This window comes from Solanum pennellii, chromosome 4 (assembly GCF_001406875.1).
Source record: "Solanum pennellii chromosome 4, SPENNV200".
Taxonomy (NCBI): Eukaryota; Viridiplantae; Streptophyta; class Magnoliopsida; order Solanales; family Solanaceae; genus Solanum; species Solanum pennellii.
The window spans coordinates 45,435,753-45,452,848 of NC_028640.1; the positions used below are offsets into that span (position 1 = coordinate 45,435,753).

Consider the following 17,096-nt stretch of genomic DNA (forward strand, 5'->3'; position numbering starts at 1 on the left):
AATATAATACCGCATACAAAAGTAATTGTATGCATCAAACCAATCAGATTTTCTTTCTGTTGATTTATGATTAGGGCCAAATATTTCTCATCTGATTATTTTGGTATGTAGCATATAATCAACGAATATACAATGATGCACAAAGATAGATTCTCCAAAAGATCGAGATATATATTAGTTTGTCTAACATAAGGGGGAGACTAGAAGCAACACAAGAGTTGTAAATACATTTATTGAATGTCCCTCGAGGATAAAGTCTATGACATGCATAAAGCATGATGGACTAATCAATTCTAAATAAAATAATCCTTGAAAAAGGGGGAGGATCAAAGAATCAAAATGATCATAATAAGGATACAATATGCTCTTGGAGAGCCTACGACATAACACTTTATGAAACCTCATGAGAAGGATAGCTACCTAAAAATAATGAAGTGATGAGATCTCAATAAGTTTTGTCGTATTGTGAATCGATACAAAATGGTATATCGTTGACGATATCTTTGATACAATAGCGCGCAATATTGTAAAAGATGATGAGGATATGAATTCTACATCTATTAAAGCATGCATGTGTAGAAATAATTATCAAGTGAAAGTGGAATGATGCATCTTGGTAAGCGTAAATCTTATTTGCAATCTAGGCACTAGAAGATGTCATACATCTAATATTAAATGTTGTTACTTGACGAAATTGATATGAAAATATCCAATGGGTTCAAAATCTAAAGCATATACAACTTTTTGGAAAACTTGTTTATCATCCTCATAAGGATTAAATAGATTCAAAATGCATAGAGCATATACAAGTATTATTATGCAAGTTGACGACTAGAATCAAAACTCTTGAAGAGTTTTCAAAAGGCAATAGATTATTTGCTTAAAGAAGTAGAAGTAAGGAACTTGCAGAAATATTTGATCTTGAAGGAAAGATTCATAAAAGCAAATAGAAGAAAGTATATCTCGTCAAGGTTTTTCTACACTCATAAGCTCCCAAGAATGGTGATATCAACATATAAGAGGTCTATTCAAGTAATATTATTGTTGATTTATTCACCAAGTCTCTATCAACTACAACTTTCAAGAAGATGGTGCACAAGCTTGGAAAACGAAGATTCTAGTCTCTGCATTGATGTTCTCATAAGGGGGAGTTAATACGCGATGTACTCTTTTTCCCTCACAAGGTTTTGTCCCACTGAATTTTCCTTGTAAGATTTTTAATGAGGTATCCATAATGCGTATTATTGGATATGTGTACTCTTTTTCCTTCACTAGATTTTTTTCCTACTGGGTTTTATCTAGTAAGGTTTTAACGAGGCACATAATCTACCGACATTCAAGGGGGAGTGTTATAAACAATTTGTGTTATAGTGAATGTCTAATTATGTGAAGTCCTTGTAGGATATGGTTAGGAATCCTACTTGGGGACCAAGTAAGGTTTTCCCTATAAATAAGGGATTTTCCTTCATTGTAAATAAGATTTGTGAAAGATCTATAAATCCTGAATATACTACGAATAAGAGATCTTTTCTCTTTGCTCTACTTTCTTCTTCTAATTTTATGTAGTTTCATAACAATAATAATAATTGTGTGTAGTATAGTAAGTGTATATATAAAAATAAAAAGAAAACAAAATTGGGAGTGAACTTTAATATTAATATGAATATGAATAAAATAAGAATAGGGTAATAAATTTGAGCGGATGCAAAAGTTGAATGAATTGTGGCATAATTAGTGGGTTGAGATCCGCATACGTTCCGCGCTCTCTCTCTCTTATCTCGTCAAAAATATAAAATATAAAATATAAAAAATAAAAAAAATCATTTTCTTCTTTCCCTCTCTTCTCTTCTCTCTCTCTCTGGGTTGCCTCTTTTTTTTTCTTTTGTCCCTTATCAACAACACAAACACAAATACACTCTCTTCCTTTATTCTCTATCTGATTCTCCATTCACACCAACAAGAAACCAGCCAAGAATCAAATGTTTTCTTCAATTTTTTTTTATTTTTATTGATTTTTTTCGAGTTTCTGAAACCCTAACCCTAGTTTTCTTTTTGGTTGTGCCGTGGGGTTTGGTGCAGTTTTGGCTGATTTTAGGACCTTTATTTAATTCTTCAGGATTTCTTTGGTTCGGTGGTTGTGGGTTTTGTTTGATTTTGTGTGTGGGGACGTGTGATGCAAATTAGGAGAAAAAAATTAGAGGGTAGAATTGATGCCGCCAGAGCCATTGCCTTGGGATCGAAAGGACTTCTTCAAGGAGAGGAAGCACGATCGGTGGAGGGAGCCTACACCCCACCACCACTACACTTCTTCACGATGGAATCCTGATTATCGTTCTAGAGCCACTTCTGGTGAGTTTTTATGCTTCCCTTCATCTAGGGTTTTTCTTATTTTTCATACCCTTTCGCTAATTTATCCTTATGGGTCGATCTACAAATTTCTGGGTCTAATGGTTTTTGGGTTGAAGCTACTACTTTACTAAAATTACAATTTTATTGCTTCTTCATGCTTGGATCTGTAGTCTTTCATTTCTTCGGTTTCAGTTATATGACTCAGCCAGACATAGCTTGTATCTAGGGCTGATCTGGTGCTAAAGCTCATGATATTTTTTCCTATATGTATGCAGATCTGTGATTTTCTTCTTTATCTCTCAGTTTATGCTTTATCCCAAGTTTAAAGCTCATGTGAAATCCATTTTTCTTCTAAATACCCTTTTTATTTTATTTGTATCTGATGATTTTTCCAACCTAATTTTATTGGGGATTGGAATTTTTTCTGCTGAAGGTCATGGTGGTAAGCAGGGTAGTTATCACATGTGTCCTGAAGAACCTGGACATGGTTTCATGCCTTCTCGTTCGAATGATAAGATTGTTGAAGATGAGAGCAATCGGCCATCTCGCGGGGATGGTGGGAGATATGGAAGAAATAGCAGGGAAAATAGGTCCTTTGGTCAGAGGGACTGGAGAGGTGGTCACTCCTGGGAAGCTGCATCCCCCAGTGGTTCTGCAAGACAGAACGATGCTACAAATGATCAGAGGTCAATGGATGTTGCGGTGCCTCACAGTCTTTCTCATCCTCATTCTGAGCATGTTAACACATGTGATCAATCTCACTCCAGAGAGCAGCACAATAAGAGTGGTAGTATTAACGGAACAGCAAGCGCGGGGCAAAGATTTGAGAGGGAGAGCTCGCTGGGGTCAATCGAATGGAGGCCATTGAAATGGACTCGGTCTGGAAGCTTATCATCAAGGGGATCATTAAGTCATTCTGGTAGCTCAAAAAGCATCGGAGTGGATTCTAATGAGACAAAGACTGAATTGCAGCTTGGAAACTCGAAAGCTGTTAAATCTCTTACAGGGGATGCAACTGCTTGTGTAACTTCTGCTACCCCCTCTGAAGAGACATCTTCCAGGAAGAAACCGCGTCTGGGTTGGGGAGAAGGACTGGCCAAGTATGAGAAGAAGAAAGTTGAAGGTCCTGAGGATAATGCTGTAAAGGTGGGAGCTTCTATATCTGGTGATAGTGCGGAACCTGGTCATTCTCAGCCCTTGAACCTGGCAGACAGAAGCCCAAGAGTTGCTGTTTTTCCCGATTGTCCCTCTCCTGCCACACCGTCGTCAGTTGCTTGTAGTTCTTCTCCAGGTATTATTCTCAAGTAATTCCATATTGTAATGTTGTGAATTTAGGTTCACAGTGTGTGGTCCGAGCAGAACTTGATCTTTTATGGAGCAAAAATTGCCAAAAGATTAAAGGAATGCCAAATGAACAAATAAGAGGCTGAGAAAAGAAAACTAGAGCAGAAGAATGCTGGAAAAGACAGTATCTAGGTAGTTGTTTGTGTTAAAGTGTCTAAACTGTCAGGAACTGTACTTTTACATTCTTTTGGGTCTGTGTTTCACTGTTCTAGCAACAGCGACAATTTTTTTGGCCTTATAGCTTGTATTGCCAGATATTTGGGAGGCCAAAAGTACTTATTCCTAAAAAGTGAGATGCTTGTCAAGTTTTTGAGAGAAAGAAGTGCTTCTGACCTGTAGCATAAGCTGCTTTTTAGAAGCTAAAAATTAGCTTTTCCCCAAAATTTCGTAAAGCACTTTTGAGAAACATACACCTAGACTCACTTTTAAAAAGCTTGGCCAAACACTAATTATTGTTCAAAAGTGTGTTAAATTTATGTGGCAACATACAAACTGCTTATCACTAGAAGTACTTTTTGAAGAATACTTCTCTAAATAAGCTGATTTTAGAAGTTTGACCAAACATGCTATTAATTTGAATGTTAAAAAAATTAATTTATGAAAATGCTTATTTGTTCAATGCAAAGTGTAATGTCCTTATTTTCAATTATAATTATTGGGTGAAGATCATGGATTTCTGATTTGATTCAAAATCGTCGAACTTTGGTATTTGCAGGCATAATATGTAACACAACCTTTACCTTTAGGATACACGTATTACAAGTTTCACAAAATTTTCCAGTTACTGAAATGTTATATTTATAGTACTTGATATGCTGCTCTTTTTGAGAAAAACTTGATATGCTCTTATTCAACAAATTCTAGTATCTAGTGATTGACACTCTTAAGCTCTATCTGTTCTTTTTGGCTTCTTTGCTTATCCTACACATGAAGTGAAGAGATTTTTTTTGAGGTCCTTATACTCATTATGGCCTAGCATTGAATAGACTGGGTATTCACCTTATCAAGATCTCAAATCAATGATGGGGTCTGTTTGGCACCTCTATGTGACTCACTAGCTTATAACATTTTTTAAGCGTGGAAGCATATATTTTGCATCTTCACTGCTGCATATCCCTGTCTTGGAGGCTTTAATATTCTCAATGTGGAGCTTTCGAGTGCTTCAATTGTTCAAAAAAGAGAGAGCGCTCTTATTGGCTGGCTCCCATCTGTTGTGGTTTGCCTAAGGACAAAAGCATGTCTATTTTTCTTATATGTAGTGTGGTTTTGTAGCAGAATCCTAGGGATCTCCTTCCATTGACAGTATTGAGTAGAGAAAATTCATGTGCTCTTCATCTTGTCCATAGTCATCGGATTGGTTTTTATTTCTCGCTGTCCTTTCTTTTCCTTTTAAGTGGGTTGATATGAAATAATGGGTTTGCAGTTGAACACCCAGGAGCTAGACAATTGAGCCTTTTAGGTATAAGAGATTAAGAAAAGAAGAACAATTATTCACAATTTGTTTCTGCTTGGCTCAGAGGATTAGTATCTAATTCACAGTTTTTGCCCATGCTTGATATTAACAGGTCTTGAGGATAAACAATTAGTCAAGGCAACAAACATTGATCAGGATGTTGGTAATTTATGTGGCTCACCCAGTGTTGTCTCCCAGTATTACTCTGAGGGATCAGGTTTTAACTTAGAGAATTGGGATCTTGCTCAAATTTCCAACTTGAACTCTTCAATCAATGAATTGCTACTATCAGAGGACCCAAATTCTGTGGACTCTGGTTTTATGAGATCAACTGCAGTTAACAAGTTGATAGTGTGGAAGAGTGATATTACTAAGGCCCTGGAAAAAACTGAAGTTGAGATTGATTCACTTGAGAATGAACTGAAGACATTGATCTCTGGACCTGAAAATAACCAGCTTGTTCCATCTGCTTCCTGTTCTCCACCAAAAGATTGCTATGCAAATTCTCAGGAAGATCAAGGCGCTACTTCTAATACAGCTTCCAGACCTGCTCCTTTGCTAGTTGATATACCAGATGATTTGATGGGACAGGAAGAGGCTGATATACATGGTAATGAGCCGGCCCAGGTGAAAGTAGAGGACATTGATAGCCCTGGTAGTGCAACTTCGAAGTTTGTTCAATTGCCCTCTGAGAAAAGTGTGGAACCTGTTGTTTCCATGAGACATGGTGGAATGTTGATTTCAGATGACAGTAAGTCTAGAAGATTGAATGTCAACATGTGCAGTATAACTGAGGAGAAGGCTAAGTCTAGAAGTTCAGATTTAAAGCTATGCAACATCAACGAGGAAAAAGCAAGGGATGCAATTGCTTGCGGGGAGAGCTCCCAGCCAACTGCAAATCATTCTGATTCCGCTTCCAATGGCAGTTCGAATTGTGGAAAAGATGCTTTATATAATTTGATAATAGCTGCCAACAAAGATTCTGCAGAAAGAGCATTTGAAGTATTTAAGAACCAACTGCCTGCTAGCAAATGCAGTTTTGATTTTTCAAGAGCGGTCAGAGGCTCTTCGTTTCAAATTGATCCTGCGGTTAAGGAAAGATTTGTAAAGAGGAAGCAGTTTCAACAGTTCAAAGAAAAGATAATTGCCTTAAAGTTTAGGGTACATCAGCACCTTTGGAAGGAGGATATTCGCATGCTTTCCGTTAGGAAGTTTCGTGCAAAGTCTCAGAAAAAGTTTGACTTCAGTCTGCGCCCTGTGCAGATAGGACATCAAAAACACCGTTCCACAATTCGTTCACGATTTTCTGCTACTGGTAAGTTATTTCCTTCTATCTTTGCTGTACCATTAACCCTTTGTGCTACTTTTCCCCCTCTAAATATAGCCCACAATTAGCTTAGTTGCTTTGTTATGAGTGCGTATTTTTAGGTGGAAGCATTATTGTTATATAGATTTAAATTCTGAAATACCGATGTGGAAGAATTTTCAATATCTGGATTGTTGGTCTTTTGCTGTACCCTACTCACTTCTTACCTCAAGTTGGTACTACTATCTATTGAGTTGAATTTTGTGTTTGTGCTGTCTTTATTCAAGGTTTGGGTGCAGTATCCAACATTGTGATCCAAAGTTAAGGAGTAGTTAGGTGAATCAAAGTTAAGCTCTATAAGTCTGGATGATTTGGAGCGAAGTGAACTCAATTTTGTTGTTCATAGCCTGGGAGTAGTCAGACATAGTTATAGCTCATACTAACCAAGAGTGGAGGTAGAGGAAGAGAGTTTCATGCTCTGGTCCTTTTTTTTTTTGTCAATGTCATGGTATTGTCCTCATCGGTTGAACTCTATTTTTAAAATCTAGATTGAGTTTCTGCTTCAAGTTTCAGTCTCCCGTGCATGTGCCAGCATTGTAGAAAGAATTGTTGTTCAATTTGACAACTTCAAAATTATGTAAGGGCTGTTTTATACTTAATGTGGTTTGTGCATTCGCTTTAATTAAAAATTATTGTTGCCGAACTTTTGCTGTAAGGCTCTCTCTACTGAGAGGGAAGTTTCTCCCCCTTTTTTCCATTTGAAAATTTGTTTGTTATTCTAGTTCAGAAATTATAGCCATTTGCTTTTCAGTTGGTTTATTAAGTTCTATTATAACAAAAACTGTCACCATTCTAAACAAGTTGGTTGGCTATATGAATCTACCACGGACCATATTCCCCATTTAAATTCATCTCAGGCAGAAAACATATAGAGTAAAAGTGGAAAGTACTGGAAGTTTTTTATATGTCCTACTGGACTACCTAATACCCAAGTTAAATGTATCCTCCGCCCCTCCGGAGTTCTGTTGCTTCTAGTATGCTGACTTCTGCATGACTAATTAAAATTCTCTATTGGGAGGGGACCTCAAACTCATGCTTTTTGTTTTTAGGTTGGTCATTATGCCAGATATCTTTTTGACAGCTTATTGAGTTTGTCTCAGTTTTCCTGACTGTTGTTGCATGACTAATTTATGGTATCCAAGTTGGATTGTGTTGGACACAACTTCCTTTGATTTGAATTTATTTTTCCATCTCTTAAATCAGCAATAATCCTACTTTTAATCATGTCTGATATAAGCAAGGTTACCTTTCAAATTTGATTGTGGCTTGCAATAAATTTCAGAAGGACGAGAATGGTGTTTGCTATATAGCGCTTTTGATCTTTTTGTTTGTAATTTAGATATCTGCAGTGTCCGTGTCCTTTTACTTGTGTTTGATGCACTTGAGCTGAGGGTCTTTCAGAAACAACCTCTCTCTCGGCCCCCTCATGGTTGTGGTAAGGTTTGTGTACACTCTACCCTCCCTAGACCCCACTTAGTGGGATTTCAAGGCGCATATTGTTGTTGTCGTAGTCCCCCTTTCTGCTTTTTTTGTTGGGGTTTTCTTAAAAATGTTTTGGGAAGGTCAGTAGCATTTAAGTACAAGGATTGTAAGATTGTTGTATGTGTTTGTGACTATTTGTTAGTTTGTTTCTAATTGAACTAGTGCTTTAATTATTGGTCCCAAGGGAATGACACGGGTTGGCTGATTGGTTGGGGCATTCAAGTGATGACAGCATGCATAGATAGCAATCTGTTTGTGATTATTTGTAAGTTTGTTTCTAATTGAACTAGTGCTTTAGTATTTATTGGTCCCTAGGGGGGATGACTTGGGTTGGCTGACTGGTTTGGGGCATAAAGGTGATGACACCATGCATAGAAATAACAACCTTACGAACCCAGTCTTAAATCCCAAATAATAACACGAGAGATCCCGTATGCACCCGGCTCGGATACCCTTCATTTCAAATAATTGGTACTTCCTTAATATCTGTTTCTGACTTCTGTACATAAGTGTGGATCTGTTTTCTTCTTTGGCGTTAGCATGCCTAATGTCTTCATTTGCCTTCATGTTGTCTTCTTTGCAATACTGATTTGAAAAAAATGTTTCTTTGCCAATGCAGTTGGAAGCTTAAGTCTGGTACCGTCATCAGAAATATTGAACTTTGCAAGCAGGCTACTCTCAGAACTTGGGGCAAAGGTCTACAGGAACACATTAAGGATGCCTGCTTTAATTTTAGATAAGAAGGAGAGGACAATGTCAAGGTTCATTTCAAAGAACAGTCTGGTGGCAGATCCCTGCGCTGTCGAGGAAGAAAGGGGTCTGATCAATCCGTGGACCCCTGAGGAGAGAGAAAACTTTATTGACAAGCTTGCTGCCTTTGGGAAAGACTTCAGGAAGATAGCTTCTTTTCTTGATCACAAAACAACTGCTGACTGCATTGAGTTCTATTATAAGAATCACAAATCAGATTGTTTTGAGAGAACAAGGAAGAAATCAGAGTACTCTAAACAAGCAAAAGTTTGTTCTGCAAATACATACCTTGTTGCTTCTTCTGGGAAAAGATGGAACCGTGAAGCTAATTCTGTTTCTCTCGATATCTTAGGTGCTGCATCAGCACTTGCAGCTAATGTGGAGGATAGTATTGAAATTCAGCCAAAGGGAATGTCAAAGTATAGTGTTCGAATGGTCAATGAGTACAAGGCGTCCAGACTCAATGAGTTGGAGAGGTCAAACAGTCTTGATGTATGTCATAGTGAAAGAGAAACAGTGGCTGCTGATGTTTTGGCTGGTATTTGTGGATCCTTATCATCAGAAGCTATGAGTTCTTGCATTACGAGTTCAGTTGATCCTGGTGAAGGGAACCAGGAGTGGAAGCACCTGAAAGTGGGTTTGTCGACCAGATTGCCCCGGACTCCTGAGGTTACCCAGAGTGTTGATGATGAAACCTGTTCAGATGATAGCTGTGGGGAGATGGATCCTACTGATTGGACAGATGAAGAGAAATCAACCTTCGTCCAAGCTGTGTCAGCTTATGGAAAGGATTTTGTTATGGTCTCAGGATGTGTTGGAACGAGATCCCGTGATCAATGCAAGATCTTCTTTAGCAAGGCTAGGAAGTGTCTTGGATTAGATAAGATTCTTCCTGGATCTGGCAATTTGGATAGGCTTGATATGAACGGTGGAAGTGATCCTGATGCTTGTGTCATGGAGACTAAAAAATCAAGTTTGATGTTGGAAAACGTATCTGATTTATGTATGGATGCAGGGATTTTGAAGCCTGATTTGACCAGTTCTGATGACAGAGACGAGGCTGGAGAACTGGATTCTGTAGATACTGAACTTGTGTCTAAGAATTCAGTTCAGGTAAACTGTCATGTAGATAAGCAAGAGGTGGATTTTAACAGGGACTGTGAGATTCAGATTGGTGTTTGTATTGGAAGTGGTCAAGGGGATGAGGATCTGATTACAGTTTCTCGGGAAGGTGTTGAAATTGATGGAGATGCCTCAGAGATTGGCCTGCCTTACATACCGTGTGAAGTTTCTACCAAGCATTTAGGGGAAGAAATCAGGGGAGTTGTTTCTTCGCCTGTACATGATTTGAAAAATAGAAAAGCAGAAAAAACTGAAGTAAGTAGGTCGAACTGCTCTTTGGAAGACAGAAAGCCCAATATGGTGTTGTTTGGGAATAATTCTCGTCTTGCTGCTGCTAGGGGAGGGGGATTATGTCCTCTTAATGGATCCCGGAATAGGACTCAGTTAGAATCTGATTCTGAGTGTAAGCTAGATGTGAATTACTTAGAAAGCAATATTTCGTTTCAGAGGAAACAGATATCTGAAGCTTCTAATGCTGATAAATTATCAGAGCTGGAACTTGAGAATGTTGGTGACAAGCAGTGTGAGAATGCTACTCAGTCAGCTGAGCAGCCCTTGTCAAGCACTTCACGGTTAGCCCAGGTTGAATCCTGCCAGATTCTTGGCAGCTATTTATTGGGAGAGTCTACTCTCACGGAGAATGGAGATCCAGGCTGCAGAGCTTCAGCTGCATCGCAAGAAATCCAGGTGGGTAGGAATCTACAATTAGATACATTTTCTACAACTTGCTTTCTCCAGAAGTGCAATGGTACGAATCGCGGTGGTTGTTCTGTTTCTGATCTGGTTCCTAACCGAGAACAGACAGGAAGTAGTTCATCAGTTGTGGAGAAACCTTGTAGGAATGGCGATGTGAAATTGTTCGGACAGATTCTCAGTAAACCATGCCCCAAGGCAAATCCCAGTTCTAATGCAGAGCGGATTGATGGTAGCAATCAGAAGATGAAAGTTGGTAGCAATTCCTTTAGTGCAAGTCATAGTTTAGAAGGCAATTCAGCCACTGCAAAATTCGAGCGAAATAACTTCCTGGGTTCTGAGAATCATCCATTGAGGAGTTTTGGTTTTTGGGATGGGAGTAGAATTCAGACAGGGTTTTCTTCGTTGCCCGATTCTGCTATCCTGCTGGCTAAATATCCTGCGGCATTTGGTAGCTATGGGTTATCTTCCACCAAAATGGAGCAGCCTAGTTTGCATGGGGTTGTGAAGACGACTGAGCGGAATTTGAACAGTCCCCCTGTGTTTGCAGCAAGAGATTCAAGTAGCAACAGTGCAGTAGCAGGATCAGATTATCAAGTGTACAGAAATCGAGATGTGCAGCCTTTTACAATAGAGATGAAACAGAGGCAAGACGCGGTGTTTTCTGAGATGCAAAGAAGAAATGGGTTTGATGTTGTTGGTATTCCGCAACAAACAAGGGGGGTGGTTGTCGGAAGAGGAGGGATTCTGCAGTGCAGTGGTGTGGTGTCAGATCCGGTGGCTGCCATAAAAATGCATTATGCGAAAGCTGAACAATTTAGTGGGCAGGCGGGAAGCATTATGAGAGAGGATGATTCTTGGAGAAGTAAAGGGGATGTGAGCAGGTAGTTGAGGCCAGACTGTGGTGGTTGGTCTCCCTGTGGCAAGTGTCTTTTTGCCACAAATGTACAATAGTTTTTGTAAGTTTAATCCAGGAAACCATAGGGCAGCAGTAGACGGTTACAGTAGTTGCCGTCTTTTTGGTTACAGAATTCTAGGGTCTGTAATATTTGCAAGTAGGTTTGTATTTTGTTGTATTTGATGGGGAATACAGCAATAAATTATCAAGAGTTTGGTAGGTGGAGCACATTTCGCATTTTTTATGTTCCAATTTTTTCTCCTTGCCCTCTTGTTTTGTTATTATTATTGTCAAGTGGTGGTTGTTGTAAATCCAATGACATGCAAATTGTTATCTAAAGAAAAATTAAAAATAATAAGACCAGGTCCCATCGTGATAATGTGATGGTGATAATAGTTCTCACAGACCAACCATAAATATCTGCCTCCCACCCCCAGCATATGCTGTAGAGATACCACTTGTTTTTTTGACCAATTAAAAAGAAAAAAGATTTAATAAGGAGGTTGGTATATAGCTTGTAGCTTGAGTTTGAAGGATTGCAGAATCCATCTCTCGTCTAATTTGAATTGAGACATCTACCAACGTAGCCTTGTTTAATTCAATTGTCAAACATGATCTGTCAATCCGAGATCGATGAGTAGATGCTTAAGACAGTAAGTCCGTTAGGCCGACGTGACCCTTAATGGGGTTGAGTTATCATTTTTTTATGGAAAATTAGAAAACTAGTCAATATTTCTAACATAATTATTAAAAATATCTATATTTTAAAATAACTATTAAAAATGTCAATATTTGAGCAAATATAATGTATCCTAATATAATAATAAGAGCAACTTTCACATATAGTAAATACAAAATTCATATTTGCATGCTAATAACAAAGTTTACATAGTTGCGTTTCATAGCAAACAAAAATATGTATATTCGTTATACATATATAAAGGAACCAATTGTATAATTTGTGTATGTATAAAACGAGAAAGAAATTGGGTACGGAAATATTTGTATTGTATAATTACAAGTGTATAGGACGAACATATATGTATTTGCAGGTGTATATACAATTTTCTCTCGATTTATACAAACAGAAGTACAATTTATACATTTCGTTTCTGTTTGTATAAGCGATAGAGGCGAGGGTGACATCGAAATCTGGGAGTAGGGAAAGAGAGGAAAGAAAGGGAGAGTGACGAGCGAGAGTTTGAGGGAGAGAGGTGACTGACAAACAGTTTGCTACAGGGCACAATTAAATCAAGGGAAAAGGGTCAAACCCCTCAACTTTGTTTTATTGGTTGATTTTACCCTTACCGTTAAAAGTAGGTTATTTTTACCCCTGCCGTTAATAAACTCAACAGATATATCCTTCTTGGACGGAAATCTCCAAATCAAGTGAAATTACCCGATTTTTATTAAAAAATAACCAGATATAACCCATATCCGACCCATCTAACTAAATAACCCAAATAAATATACTTAATTAACCAAGATTATAATTCCCAAAAAGAGAGAAACAATTCCTAGTTTGTGTCACATTTTCAGATTGCACACTATTTGCCACACAATATCATCTCCAAAATTTTAAGAATGATTCCGTCTTTTTATGTGACTCAAGAATCTGCCAACTCCTTTAAATTTGTATCGAAGTTGGGGTTTTTGCATTTGATAACTCAAACAAACTCAATAAGAGCAACTATGTAGATCTGCATTCAATTTGGGCTCTTTTTGTTTTCGATCCATGAGAAGAAGTCACCACTGTCCTGTATTTAGTTTGAATAGTCATTAAAATTATGGTATTTTAAGCATTAGAAGAGTTATTCTTCAGTTCATTGGGAAAAAATTTCATTTGTGTTTGCCTTTGTCGGTGTTAATTGTAAAGTTCTCAATAGGTTGAGAGAAGTTGGGATGTTGGCAAGAATAAAGTAGTCGCACCCATCAATGGTGTTGAATCAGAATGTCCAAAAAAACTACTAATTTTGACGAGTCATGCTACTGGTGTGGTCACAAGGCAGCTGTTGAAGCCTTGTCAACTTTCAACAAACAATTTGAAGTCTTTTCGATTGATTTTAATAGACAGTGTACGATTTATGTGTTAGCTATAATAAATATTGTGTGTTCTTTGGGTACTTAACCAGGAACATTGAGAAGAAGGGGAAGAATACTGAGATGAAGAAGATTGGAAATGGGTTAATTTTTTTAAGAGTTTTGTTTAGTTTAGTGGGTCGGCTTTGGTTTGGGTTAAATTTTTTTTTTGGATAATTTCAATAAAAATCGGGTAATTTCAACTGATTTGGGGGTTTTCATTCAAGAAGGGGTATATTTGTTGAGTTTATTAACGACACAAGTAAAAATAACCTACTTTTAACGGCAGGGGTAAAACCAACAAATAAAACAAAGTTGAGGGGTAATTTTGACCCTTTTCCCTTAAATCAAAGTATAGTAATAACATTTAATTTGATTTATTAGTTTGCTTTTATATACAATTTTTCTTATAATTTATTTACCTCCTTTTTTCTTCAAATTGCGCTCACTTTTTTACCCCAAAAAGACTCTTTTACCCACTTTTCTCTCTCTATTTTTTTTCTGCACATTCTATCCTCTCTCTCTCACACACGAATTTTCCCCCCTATTAACAAATCACACGTTTGTCAACAATTCTCTTTCATATTTTTTTCAAAAAAAGTAAAATAAAATTCTCTATCATCTAATTTCCTCTTCTAGTTGCTCTTCATGTTTTTATCTTCCGCCTCTCTCTTTCGTAGCTTCTGATTTTTTTTCTAGAAATTCGTGATTTATTTTCATATTTGAGATTTTGTAGATTGTAGTAATCTAATTGGCATTCATACATCATATATTATTGGGAAAATTACGCGGATAAGCAAACTTATACTATTTAATTACTCATCATAGCTATAGTTTGCAATAATTACCACTCGCGACTAATATTATACATTAATTACGTGGGCTGACTTCGAGTTTGTATAATTAGTCATGTTTGTATTATGTTAATTCGCCAGGATATACAGATAAATATGTATAATATACAATTTTTAGCCTATATACACATACAATATACCTCTCTCCCACTCTCTTCCTTCTCTCACTCGCCTTACTCCTCCCTCTCTCAATCTCGCTCGCCTCTCTCCTCACTCCCAATCTCGCTTGCCATTTACACAAATATATATGTACAATATACAGTTATATACAATTATATACATATACAATTCACCTCTCTCCCACTCTCTGCCCTCTTTCGCTCGCCTCTCTCCTCTCTCTCCCAGTATCACTCACCTCTCTCCTCCCTCTCCTAGTCTCTCTTGCCATATATACAATTACATATGTATAATATACAATTATCTAACTAATATACATATAAAATTCACCTTTTCCCACTGTTTTCCCCCCCTCTCTCTCGCCTTTGTCCTATCTCTCCCAGTCTCGCTCGCCTCTCTCCTCCAAATAACATGTAGCTACAAATTGTAATTATCAAACTATAGCTATAGAGAGTAATTAATTATTTTTAAGTGGCTATATGTGAAAGTTTCCCTATATTATTTGTTATTTTATACATTCATATTTAATAATTTCAAGATTTTGCATATAATGTTAATAATGCACAAGTGAATACATATTTGGATTTGGTGAATAAAATATCGAGAAAGGAACATTTCAGACGAAGAGAAGAAAGTTGTAAAAATTGTATTCATATTAGTTTTTATTTGTTAATTATTTTCTTGTACTCAATATTTGTGTCTTTATTAAGAACATTACATTTTTTTTTTAGTTTGTAGTCGTTTCAATAGGGTATGCCAAACATATTTGTATTTTCTAAGTTTAGATGTATCTTTTTTTTTCACAATCAATTTGTATTTGTTTAAAAATATTGTATCCTTCCTCAACAAATTGTATTATTTTCATTAGGTATGCTTTTTTCCCCATAATCTTGTATTTCTATTTCGTTCACAGTAAATTGGTATTTTTTCTAAGAATATTGCATCCTTCCTCAACATATTGTATTACTTTTATGCTATTTTCCCCCTAAATCTTTTATTCTTTCACAAATTATATTCATATTTAAGTTAGATTATATTGGAAGACAATCATTAATATTTTTGTATTACAAATAAAAGAAAAATATATTTGAAAAATGTTTTCTCAAAATAAAAGACTTTTGGAAAGAATGTTGCACAATAATTCTTCATACAAGGTATATGCTGAGAAAAAAATTCATTTGAAAAGTTTATAACAAAAGTGATGAGTGCTCAAGGGCAAGAAGGGTTATATGGAGGAAAAATTAATCAGTTTATGGAATTCATATCAAATTTAGGAGGAGATTAACAAAGAATTATTTGGAGAAAAACATAATTTATTTATGAAATTCGTATCAATTTAGAGGGAGGGTAAGGAAAAATCTATATTAATACTGACATGTTGTAAAATTTAAGAACAAAAGAATATTATAAAGATGAAGACAAGAATAATATGACACAAGAGGATCAATATGAGATAACTTTCTTTCTTTCAAGTGTTCACCAAATCTTCAAGTGTATACAACATGAACCCTTATGCCTCTATTTATAGTGTAGCATAAAGGCATTCAAAAGGTTAGCCATAAACATGACATTAACATGAATATAATGCAGGAGCTTATGAAAGTGAAAAGTTATAAAAATAATAGTTATAAAGGTGGAGGTTACAGAGGTTATGATTATCTTCATAATGGAGGAAAGTAATGGAATAAATTCTTGATGTAGTGGACATCCACAATATATTATTTTACAACACTCCCTCTTGGATGTCCATAGATAATATGCCTCGTTAAAATCTTATTAGAAAAAAACCATGTGGAAAAAATTCCAGTGAAGGAAAAAGATTACATATATCTTTAATACACTTGAATTTTTCCTTGTTAAAAACCTTATCAGAAAAATCTAATTGGGATAAAAACATGGTTAAGGAAAAGAGTACAACACGTATTTTTCTCCCTGATAAAAAATTTAATTGATATCTCATAAACAATGCATTCCAATCTTGTATCACAACTTCTCAAATATTGATGATGGCGATCTTTAGTGAATAACTTTACAATATTATCACTTGAATGCATCTTTAAATTTATATCTCACCATTTTGTTGAAGATCATATGTGAAAAAGACTTTTGGTGAAATATATTTTGTCCTATCTCTATTGATTGTATCCTCCATTCAATTGAACTTTATATCATTTTTGTATATTGTGGCTGAAATATTCTTTTCAAAAGAAAATCACATATTTCCTGAATATGATAGATCATGATTCCAATCAAACACACTCTCGACTTAATTCATAGATCAATATTATTTTTGCATAATTTAAAGAAGTGGTTACTAATGTGATTTTTTGAATCTCAAGTTATTGTTGTGTCTCCATACGTAAATATTAGTCCATTTGCGATTGAAATTTATACTGATCAAATAAATATTTTGCATGTACATAATCAAATCATTTCAGACTCGACAATTGATCATTTTTATAACAACCTGAAAATGACTATGCTAAGTAATGCTTAAACGTACCTAGAATGCCTGGATTAGACCGGGTTCACACGACTTGTTGCGCGTAGAACCAGACCTCAGAACCTATGCACTAGCCAATCCAACCA

At 36.3% G+C, this 17,096-nt stretch overlaps 1 protein-coding gene across 1 annotated transcript; it reads left to right on the forward strand.

The window, feature by feature from the left end:
• Positions 1–1,817: 1,817 nt before the first annotated feature.
• Positions 1,818–11,722, forward strand: LOC107017599. Its single transcript, XM_015217769.2, has 4 exons — positions 1,818–2,349; positions 2,783–3,640; positions 5,259–6,461; positions 8,614–11,722. The coding sequence occupies exons 1-4, from the start codon at positions 2,211–2,213 to the stop codon at positions 11,445–11,447; spliced, it is 5,034 nt and encodes a 1,677-aa protein (XP_015073255.1). The 5' UTR covers positions 1,818–2,210; the 3' UTR covers positions 11,448–11,722.
• The last annotated feature ends 5,374 nt before the right edge of the window (positions 11,723–17,096 follow it).

What these genes read in the sequence shown, in the direction of transcription:
- LOC107017599 (XM_015217769.2), top strand. Translation starts at nt 2,211, where the DNA reads ATGCCGCCAGAGCCATTGCCTTGGGATCGAAAGGACTTCTTCAAGGAG. An exon ending in TCGTTCTAGAGCCACTTCTG is followed by an intron (nt 2,350 to 2,782) that starts GTGAGTTTTTAT and finishes TTTCTGCTGAAG; the next exon opens with GTCATGGTGGTAAGCAGGGT. An exon ending in TGCTTGTAGTTCTTCTCCAG is followed by an intron (nt 3,641 to 5,258) that starts GTATTATTCTCA and finishes TGATATTAACAG; the next exon opens with GTCTTGAGGATAAACAATTA.